The sequence below is a fragment of the Marmota marmota genome, unplaced genomic scaffold (genome assembly GCF_001458135.2).
Source record: "Marmota marmota marmota unplaced genomic scaffold, marMar, whole genome shotgun sequence".
Lineage (NCBI taxonomy): Eukaryota > Metazoa > Chordata > Mammalia > Rodentia > Sciuridae > Marmota > Marmota marmota.
In genome coordinates, this window is record NW_026000196.1 from 5,239,761 (window position 1) to 5,250,927 (window position 11,167).

The 11,167-nt window shown below is 39.9% G+C and overlaps 1 protein-coding gene across 11 annotated transcripts in view; it reads right to left on the reverse strand.

Moving 5' to 3' along the window:
- Wdr93 (WD repeat domain 93) overlaps positions 1-11,167 on the reverse strand; it is a 45,068-nt gene that overhangs the window by 32,799 nt on the left and 1,102 nt on the right. For 7 of the 11 annotated variants that reach the window (XR_007342831.1, XR_007342832.1, XR_007342833.1 and 4 more), the window contains exons 1-5: positions 11,020-11,161; positions 7,021-7,361; positions 6,193-6,385; positions 3,754-3,818; positions 1,194-1,272 (exon numbers count right to left, since the gene is read on the reverse strand). Coding sequence is in view for 6 of the 11 variants with exons in the window: in XM_048790264.1 (XP_048646221.1) it covers positions 1,194-1,272; positions 3,754-3,818; positions 6,193-6,385; positions 7,021-7,361; positions 11,020-11,041 (700 nt within the window). In the remaining 5 variants the exon portion in view is untranslated. Of the gene's footprint in view, positions 1-1,193; positions 1,273-3,753; positions 3,819-6,192; positions 6,386-7,020; positions 8,589-10,337; positions 11,162-11,167 lie in introns of those variants that run through there. The other 4 variants (XM_048790261.1, XM_048790262.1, XM_015493072.2 and 1 more) reach the window with 3 other exon arrangements.

The following is an 11,167-nucleotide window of genomic DNA, read 5'->3' on the forward strand; positions in this document are numbered from 1 at the left end:
GAGAAACAAAGCTGTGCAGGCGCGTGCCTACAGTCCCATTACTTGAGAAGCTGAGGCAGGAGGACCACCTAAACCCAGGAGTTTGGGGCCAGCCTGTGCAACACGGTAAGACCCCATGAGTGAATAAATGAATGAGAGAAAGAGAAAGAAAGAAAGAAAGAAAGAGAGAGAGAGAGAGAAAGAGAAAGAAAGAAAGAAAGAAAGAAAGAAAGAAAGAAAGAAAGAAAGAAAGAAAGAAAGAAAGGAAGGAAGGAAGGAAGGAAGGAAGGAAGGAAGGAAGGAAGATGGTGGAGGAAAGAGGAAGAGGGAAAGAAGGAAGTAAATAAAGAAGGAAAGAAATAAAGGAAAAGAAAAGGAAAAAAACAGCAGGTAGCACTATAATGGAAGAACCTGGCAAACACCATGATACCACTTTAATTAAGTGATTGAGGTTCATATCAGCCAAATGAGTCACACTGCTGTCACATACCCCTAGGTATGATGCAATGACAATGCTTTGCCTCGGCACATCTTCCCCAAATCCTTAGCCCCAGTTGAATCATAAGAAAAATAGTGTACAACCTAAAATTGAGGGACATTCCACAAAATATCTGACTGCTACCTTTTCCAAGTGTAAAGGCCATGAAAACAAGGACCTATCAAGGAACAATCACTGATATGAGAAGACTAAGGTGAGGGCTGGGAATGTGGCTCAAGCAGTAGCGCGCTCACCTGGCATGCGCGAGGCGCTGGGTTCGATCCTCAGCACAACATAAAAATAAAATAAAGATGTTGTGTCCACCGAAAACTAAAAAATATTTAAAAATTAAAAAAAAAGACTAAGGTGATATATAACTAAATGCAATATGGTAACCTGGATTGGCCCTTGGGGTAAAGAAATTATGTTAATGAAAAAACTTATGAAATTGTGAGAAATAAAATTAATAGTTATTAATAGTACTATATAGTGTATGTTGATGCAATACTATTAACTATCAACCACAGATTATTTGCCTTCTATCCACAAATATATTATCACCATGTTAATGTTGGTATTAGGGGAGCTGGGTGAAGGGCATAAGGGCAACTCTGTACTATGTTTGCAACTCTTCTGTAAACCTAAATTATCTCTAAAGAAAAGACTTGAGGAGGGGGGAATAACCATATGGAAGAGCTGCAAATCTGAGTCTTCTTCACACTCTGGATAATCTTGCCTTGTAGGAGGAAGGCTGCAAAGTCCCCACCCTGAGAGATCGCCATCTTTACACAGGTGTTATGCTTGCTGGTATCCTCCTGAAAAGAAAGAGATGCTGATAGAGTAAGAACAGTCTGGTAAAAAAGAAGAACATATTTCAGGACCTTCTGTGGTTCACAGCCAGAATAGAGATCCTTTGAAAGCTTAGAACGTGAAAAGATGCTTCCCACTGCTTCACACACTTCATCTTAGTATAGGAATCAGGTAAGATTGAAATGTAAGGAAATGGAACTAACTTTTCTGTCTAAAGGGTTTTAGACGTATTTCCCAGGAATTTGTGGCATACATCAGATCTCCCAGTCAGGTTTGCAAACCCTCAGGTCTATGCTGGCACTCAGTTATTCAAATGAATTGCAATAAGTTCTTTTTGACACTGAAAACTCTGCTAGCTGCTGAATGAAAGGCTCTATCTACACTGTAGCCCAGCCTGGATATAACCCTAGTATAAGACTTATTCAAATTTTGGAAAGTTGAGATGCTCAGTATGTATGGTTATGTTATCCATTTAAGGAGCTTGAAGACTACTAGCAAAATAAGGTGGCTAGACTAGTTTGGTTGGTAAGCTCACTAATTAAGGAAAAGTTTTTAGATGCACATAGTTTAATATCAATTTGTTAGGAAAATTTTCAAACATAACAAAAAGAGAGAGAATAGCATAATGAACCCCCCAGTATCCTTTTCTCATGATATGACAACTCTTGTTTTATCATCCCCTAAACTCAATAAATTACTATTTTTATTTAAGCCTAAATAATTTCTAAATATCACCTAATATCTAAATAATTTCTAAATACCATCTAATGTCTTAATCAGTTTTTCAATTTCCTCAATTGTTTCACAAACTTAATTTACTTTTATATGGTTCTGAGGATCCAACCCAGAGTCTCACAGGTACTGGGCAAGCACTCTACCACTGAGCCACAACCCAGCCCTGTTGATTTGTTTTTTTAATTATTGATTCTGAGCTTTTTATGTGTTTTAAAGATAGATGCATGTACGTGTATTTGCATATGTCCAGACAGATATGTACTCCAAGTCTGTGTCTTGTTTTTTCATATTAATATCTTTATTACTAAGACTTTTAAAGTTTGAAAGTTGCTAATTTGCAGGGGGGGGCAGATTACAAGTTAAAAATGAGGGAGCTCTGTGGTAGAGAGTGTTCTTAGTGTGAGGCCCTTAGTTCAATCCCCAGCACCAAAAAGGGAAAAAAATATATAGGGGAAAAAAGGTAAAAAATGAAGTTCTTGCAGTCTCTTGCAGTAAGCATATAAGTAAACACCATATAATTTTTCAACTTTCCTGCAGTTTTGAAATTTTTCATGATAAAATGTTGGTGGAAGAGACCACTATGTTGTTTAGCTAGATCCCTCAGCAAATCAAAGGCTTACCACACATGTCCCCCAACCAAAGTTTTTAAAAATTTCAACTTGGCCAGATATAAAATTGTTTTAAAACCTGTAAATGGCATACTGAGGAAAACCAGACGTTTTTACAAAACACATTTGTCATTACCAAAGAAAAAATACAGAACAGATGCTACATAGATATATAATTCTAGTTATCGGGTCAACAGGCAAAAAGCAAGCACTTAGGCTCTTGGGCTTCAATCCTTTGTTCATCTTTCACTGCTGGAAATTCATCTCTTGTTGGAGATCATGCCAGTGATGGGAGAGGTGGCGTGCCTGCACTCAGCCCTGCCCTGGCAGCCTGGGGAGTGGACCAGTGTTCAGCTGGTGGATCGGCAGCTTCTGTCTCTTTGCCACCTTGGTCTCTTTGCCACTTTGTGATTTAGGGCTTTCTGGGCATCTACATCTATAAATTGGAGTTGTGTTGCAGACCTCAGGTCTCATCTCCTTGACTTCCCTTCTCTTCACTGCTGACCTACAGCATGGAGTGCAGCATGGCGTGCAAGGAGCACTCCATGACAATCATGGTCTAGAACCCTGATGCATGTTCTGTCACTGGTCTACCTAGTTCTCTTGCACTCTGGTTGTCAGCCCCCTCATCACTTCTCCCTGTGCACAGGAACTATCATCCCAAGGTGCCCATAAGATCCCCATTTATAGTAAGCTGGGAACCACTGCTTGAGTCTGGCTTTGGGGAGCACTTTCCAAATTTCAGTCCTTTCCACTCTCAGGCTTCTGATAATTCTCTGGTAAGTGCATGGAAGACTAGCCCTATGGCAAGGACAGCATTCATAATGTTAGAGCATTTATAACAGTTGCAGTTTGTGGAATATCTACTGTTGCGCTTGACCACCACCAGGCCCTGTAACATTCCCTGCCATTGCACTCTTTTCTTCAACATCTTGTGGCTCAATGGTAGAGCTCTTGCCAGGCATTTATGAGGCTCTGGGTTTGATCCTCAGCACTGCAAATAATAATTTAAAGAAAAAAAATCCATTGACAACTAAAAAAAGTTTTTAAATGAGATCAACTCTCCAGCTCATACTCTGCAGGGGCACTTCCTGAAGTTATTCTTCCAAATATCCCCAGTAAAGGGAAAGAACAGGAACTTACCACTTCATTGATGGCTTTGATTAGGAAAAGGCTATCCTTATAAAAGTAAAACAGTCTAATGATACCTGAAACAGAAAAACAAGTGAGCATGTAAGACAAGTGAGCCAAAGAAGGTTGGGATTTGTATCTGACCTCTGAACTTATCATGCACTCTTAGCCTCCTCCCTGGCCCCCACTCTGCCTGTTCTGCCCTTGATCTCTCCACCTTCCTCAGCCTTCCACTTGAAATGTTGAGGTTGTTATCTCTCCTGGGCCACCTCTACTTACCTGGCTTTACCCACAGAAGTCTCCTGTAGGACCCTTAGTCACATTAATACACCCCTTGACCAAGCCACTCTTTGATGTGTTTTGTCACATCATCCCCTACTGTTTCACATCGTTGTCCATGTGGCTTCTGTGAAAAATTCTTTTTGCCAGGTCATAGATTCTTCGAGGGAACACATCATATCTTACCCTTCCATGTGCCTCAGCTCCAACAAGCTTCTCATGTGGTTATTTCATTGAATTGATAAGTAATTCTGTCATTCTAATTCCCAATTAGCCCAAGGGCTCCAGTGTATGATCATCACCCCCCATGACCTCCTACCTCTTTGTTTAGGTACCTCCCAGAACTCATAACTTGCCTTTGTACTCATGATATAGACCTCATAAAGTATCTGACCAGGTGAAAGTCTAATTCAACCCAATAAACACTCATGAGCTATCTGCTCCAAGCCAACGCTGGGGATACCAAGGTGGTTTGCCTTCAAATTTATCATATCGAGGCTTACACAGAAATGAAGCACAAAAATAATAAATCTAAACCTTTCTTTGAACCAAACTTCTTCTGAGAATCATTCCCACCAACATCCTCCAGGTGCCTCAAATTGTGCATGTTCAAATGGAATTTTTCACCTCGGACCCCTAAAATCTTATTCTATAATTGTTCTCAAGGAATTACAATCATCATCCTGCCAGTTAGCTAAGATAGAGTCATTTTTCTTTACTGCCCCCTCATACCTACCCATCCCCCACCTCATACACATACTCCCTCACTCCTGTTTCAACATTATATTTCCATTACTTAAACTTTTTATTTTCAGCTAATTTTAGACCCATAGAAAAGTTTCAAAAATAATACAAAGAACTAAAATCAGCATACTATAGTGATACATGCATATCAAGCTTTATAGCATTGCAATTCACAACAACTGAGTTATGGAACCAGCCCAAGTGCCTGTCAACAGATGAATGGAAAAAGAAATGTGACATATAACACAATGGAGTTTTTATTCAGCTGTAAAGAAGAATTAAGTTTATGTCATTTGTCAGTAAATTCAGAGAACTGGAGAACATCACACTAAGTGAAATAAGCCAGACTCAGGAAGTCAAGGGTCAGAGTTTTCTCTCATATGAGAGAGAGAGAGAGAGAGAGAGAGAGAGAGAGAGAGCAGAATCTCATGAAAATAGAAGAAAGACAAACAGAGAGCATGGGGAAGTACTAGGGAATGAAATCTACCAAATTATGCTATGTTCATGTATGATTTATACCACAGTGAATCCCACTTACAATATACTAGTACCATTTTTCTTTCTATTTTAACAGCCCCTGCCTTGGCTCAGACCTTCCTCATTTCTCTCCTCAATGAATACAATATTTCCTGATCTCTCTGCCTTTTATTTTCAAACTCCTGCCGCAATACCCCTCCTACTATGCCAGTCTGGTCAGGCCATTCTCCAGTGCACCTGTGAGGGTTGAACAGAGCCTGTCATTTAGAGAGATGCATGATTGCATAGATGACTCAAAACAAGCAGGAACATTCTGCCCTGTTTGCCCCAATATCATAAACCACTTCCTGATTTCCTGGCCAATGCTGACACTTGCCTTCTCCTGTTTTGCAAAATAGAGAAGCTCCCTAATCCCCGGCAGTGGTGTGGGTTGCCCAAACATTAAGGACAGGTTAGAGGGAGCCCAGCCTTTTGGAGGCAAACAATAGCAACAACTCACTGATGCAGGACACTGTCTAGAGTGTTCTATACCATACACCCCAGAAAGGCCTGGTCCATCCTAGAACTAAAAGAAAAAAGCAAGCTCTGGTTTACATGGGTGGCAGAACTGCTGAGTACTGAAATTGGGTGGACTCTGGGGCTATACCACCTGGTTGAAGCCTGCCTGTGCCATTTACTTTGCACATTAACTCAAGTAAGTTATTTAACCTCCATGCCTCAGTTGCCTCTTCTAAACAGTCCTTCCTAGGACTGCTGTAAGGATTAAATGGGCTAATGTATATAAAATATTAAAATAGTGCCTGACACACCATTCTTGAAGGTATTAGCTACTACTGTATGACCAGGGGTAAAAATCCATGCTTGGCCCCACTCATGCCTGGAAAGGAGCTCAAATTAAACTGCAGATACCTATATATTAAGCTAAAAAGAAAGATGAAGTACAAATAATACCCATTTCATCCAGGAGAGCAATCAGTATTTCATTTCCTAAATCTGTGGCCCAGATGGAGGTGACATCAACCTTAAGTTTCTCCCAAGTACATATCCGTTTAGTGTTGTACAGATTATAGATGAAGAATCCTTTGCCTACTCCAATAAATACATAGTCTTGGGAACTAGCCATACAATTGGGCATTTTGTTTAGCTGGGGGAAAAAACAAACAAACAAAGAAAACAGAATTATTTTCATTCTCACTGTCTATCTTCAAGAAACACAAGGTACTTTTCAAAGGTTTAAGAGCTTTTCCTCCAAAGATCATCCCCAGACACAGTGCTCATCTAAAACTCTTACCCATATATTAAGAAATTTATAGCATTTCACTTTCAGGGGAAAGAGGCCAGAGAAAACAAAGAATAAATACACATTTGCAACACTAAACATGACCACGGCCCCACACTTTTTCTAGTGCACTATGGGAAGAACAACAAAAGAGGCACTGGCTAGTTGCAACTGTCAAGTTACCTGAACTATTTTAATCAACATCAGCATGCATACAGCCTTTCAAAATTGCACCTGTCTTATTAAATGAAGGTTTCTAGTAGGAAGACCTTCCCTGGATCAGGTGTTTTCACATATTAACATTCAACAGAGGGGCTGGGGTTGTGGCTCAGCGGTAGAGCGCTTGCCTAGCGTGTGCAATGCCCTGGGTTCGATCCTCAGCACACATTAAAGTAAATAAATAAAACAAAGGTATTGTGTCCAACTACAACTAAGAAAAATGTCAAAAAAAAAAGTTCAATGGAGAAACAGAGACTTCTGGTCAGCCGCCGGTTCCCTACCTGGACTTCTGTCAGTGGAGGGTAGATAGTGAGCTGGATGCAATCGCTCTCAGATTCCTTCAAGGTATCCCTCTCTTCAATAAGTTCCCATGCCAAGTCAAACACAAGATTCACCAGCTTATTGATCATTCGATAAGGCTGAGGCAGGGAATCCACCCCCTGATCTAGGTCCTTGATGACATAATCCTCTATGTTATCCTTAGACCAGTCCTTCTCTGTTGGGGATGGCACCTCCAGTGGTACCTTTTGAGTAAATGTAGGCAGCCTCATCTTCTGGGTCTGACTTCTCTTGGTAGACATCATAGAAGGTGATACAGGAAACTTCTGTGAAACTCTGAAAGCTGAGAAGGGAAATAAGCAAAGGAAATTTGAGAAAAATAGGGAAGCAAGAAGTCAGCACACCACACTTCTCTAGCACAGTGGCCTCTGGGGATTATTTATTCCAGATACTGGCACTTTCCTTATTTAATCACAGGATTGCTACTACATTCCTAAGATGTGGTCTTCATATTAGAAGGATATCATAAGAGACAGCTAACTTCTGACCAACCCAGGAAGATATTTGATATGATAGAAGGAAGGGAGTTTGGCACCCTGTTGCCTTTTGTCACCTGATAGGACAGTAGCTGTCATTTGTCCCAAATGGAATTCACCATCTCTCCTAGAACAAAGCCTTCTTCTGCTTCTCTGTATTGATAAATGACTGTGCTCAAGTCAGCCTGGTGAGAAGCCATGACTATACTCTTTCTTTCTCTTCCCTCAACCCCAATGAGATTCAGTTCAACATCATCAGTCCTCACTGTCCAATCTGTTGCCTTCTCACTTTCCCATTGCTGCCACACAGGAGATCTGCAGGCACAGGGCCCAGGACCCACGAGATTCTTCAAGGGTTTATAAAAATGTCTGCTAGGCTGGGGATGTATAGTGGTACAGCACTTGTCTAGCATGCAAGAGGCCATGGGTTCAATCCCCAGCACCACAAAAGCAAAACAAAAGTCTGTACAAAAAGAAATGTCCGAGACCTGAAAAAAATTACTGACTAAAACGCTCCTACAAAATCAAAATAGTCATTTTTTACAAAAATACTTATAACTTATCAACTCTGGTCTGTATGTGTATATAAAAATTCAAAGAGAAAACAAGTAATCTGTACTTCAGAAAACTCAAAATTGTGTTTAAAAAGGACTCCCAATGCTACAGTTGAAAAAAAAAAAAGCATTTAATGGGGAGCCTGGGACACCTGTAACATGTAGTGGAGTAGAGTTGTACCATGAGAGTGTCTGAGGACCAGGGGAGTCATATAAAGGCCCTGATGCTATCATCATCTTTTCTTCCACACTGGAGTCCACTTGTGATGTTTCCCTCCAGTTGAAAGAAACACCTGAAGTAATCAGTGGGAATAGTAACCTGTTCATGCCACCAGCCAGGAAGGAAATCTCATAATTGCCAGCTGGCTTTTGGCGTGGGGGGGTGGGTATTGATGTGGCCACTGAGCCACATCCCCAGCTCTTTTTTTTTTTTTTTTTAAGACAGAGTCTTGCTAAGTTGCTGAGGTTGACCTTGAACTTGCAATCCTCCTGCCTCAGCCTCCAGAGTCACTGGGATTACAGGCATATGCCCTCCAAGCCCAGCTGTATCCAAAGTATTTTAAAAACTCTCAAAATAAGAAAATAAATACTTCAGTTTTTAAAAATTGGCAAAAGACAGACACTTAACGAAAGAAGGTATGCAGATGGCAAAAAGAACATTCAAAGATGTTCAGTGTCATAGGTATTAGTGAGATTCAAATTAAAATCATAAGATGCAATTACATATTATTGGAATGCCTAAAATTTTAAAAAATAGACTATACCAAATATTGTAAAGGATATGAAGGAACTGGAATGCTCATATACTGATGCTGAGAAAGTAGTACAGTTTGGAAGAGTTTGGGGGTTTCTTAAAAAGTTAAATACATAGTTACCAGGGCTGGTGTTGTAGCACAGTGAAGGAGCACTTGCCTCACATGTGTATACATTTATATACATCCATACCATAATATCCAGTTAGTCCACTCCTAGGGGTGATAGAAGGGAACTGAAAAATGTATGTCTAAGACTTGCCCATGTCATTACAGCTTTGTTTGTAGGCACATCACAGTGGAAACAATTCAAATATTTACCAGTAGACAAACAGATAAACTCTTGCACATTGTTAGTGGCCATAAAAATAGTACAACTATTTTGGAAAATTTTAGCAGTCAGTTAAATGTATCATATAATTCAGCAATCATATTTCTATGTATTTATGCAAGAAAAAATAAAATTTATATTTCATATATAAATCTGTACTTAAATATTTATAACAGCTTTATTTGTGATTGCCCCAAATTGGAGACAACATGAATGTATTTCACTTGGGTATATGGATAATGAGCTATGGCACATTCACATTATGGAATCTTTCTCAGCAATAAAAATTACAAACTATTGATATGAACAACATGAATGAAACTCAAATGCATCATGCTAAATGAAAGAAATCAAGATAGAAAAAGCCACATGCATAGAAAACAAAAGATAAAAATCTGTTTAAAAGGGCTGGGGTTGTGACCCGGCAGTAGAGTGCTCGCCTAGCATGTGCAAAGCACTGGGATCCTCAGCACCACATAAAAATAAATTTAAAAAATAAAAGTATTGTGTCCAACTACAACTAAAAAATATATACTTTAAAAATTTGTTAAATGCACCTTTGGGGGGCTGGGGTTGTGTCTCAGTGGTACAGCGCTTGCCTAGCATGTGTGAGGCCCTGGGTGAGCACCACATAAAGATAAACAAAGACATTGTGTCCATCTACAACTAAAAAATATATATATATATTTTTTAAAAAGCACATTTTCCTCATCTCATCATCAAATACATTAATGTATGTACTTATCAATTTACAGTGTAACTTACTAACCTGTTGCCCTAGGCCTAGACTTAGCACAACAGTTGGTACTATGTGGCCAGAAGTCAACAATTCTTATAGTTTTCAGCACTGCTGGTCCTGTGCTATGCAGGGAGAATACATGTGGCTTTCTTTTTCTTTTTTTGTCATTAGGATTGAACACAGAGGTGCTTTACCATTGAGCTTTATCTCCAGCTCTGTTTTCATTTTGAGACAGGCTCTTGCTAAATTGTTGAGGCTGGCCTTTAACTTATGATCCTCCTCCATCAGCCTCCCTACTTACTGGGAATACAGACCTACACCACCACACCTGGCTACTTTTATCCTTCTTAAAGGCATGTCCCTCTGCAAACCATGAGTAATCCATGGGGCTGAGAGAATATACTTACCCAAAGTCTAGTTTCCCTCTTCTAATTAAGACCAGGTTCAGGATACCCACACCTCTAAAATTATGGCCCAAAAGATGCCAGGACCTGAATGAGTCTTTCTGATTTCTTCCTGGAGGTATTCTCCATTGTTAAGCACCCCTAGACCTGAAAGATGCCCATAGCTGCATAGGGCATGGGCAGAACATGGATGTGTCTTGGAGTATCCACACCCTATATGCACCCTTTTAGCGATGTAGGTGGGAGTAAAAGACCAGAAGAGAAAGGGGGGTGGGAAAAGTCAGGGGTCTAGTTGTGGCTACATTACCACATTCCAGTTGTGTTTCCAGGTTTTCAAGGAGTCTAAGAAATCTAAAAGTGAACCTGGCCTTATACATATAAATGTACATTTGCCAAAGCAGGAGAACAAAAGATTTTATCTAACAATTTGTTACTCGATTTATACTTTTTAAATATTTAACCATATGATATGGCTTTCCATTTGTAAGCTTACCCCAGACCTGAAAATATTAGAGGAAGAGGATTACAAAAACAGAGGGCCTTGGGCTGGATGTGGCTCAGTGGTAGAGAGCTCACCTGGGTTCGATTCTCAGCACCACATAAAAATAAAGGCATTGTGTTGTGTCCATCTACCAAAAAGATTCTCTCTCTCTTTAAAAACAAAACAAAAAACAGAGAGCCTTACTTTGTGGCTGTAGGGGATGCATTTTACAAAATTAAGGCCCATCGAATGAAGATTCAGTGGTGTAACTTCATTGTAATCTACTTTGCCTCTACTTTGTGCATGTCGACCCTTTTAAGGCTTCCTCAGATAATCATCTTTCAGTGTTCAA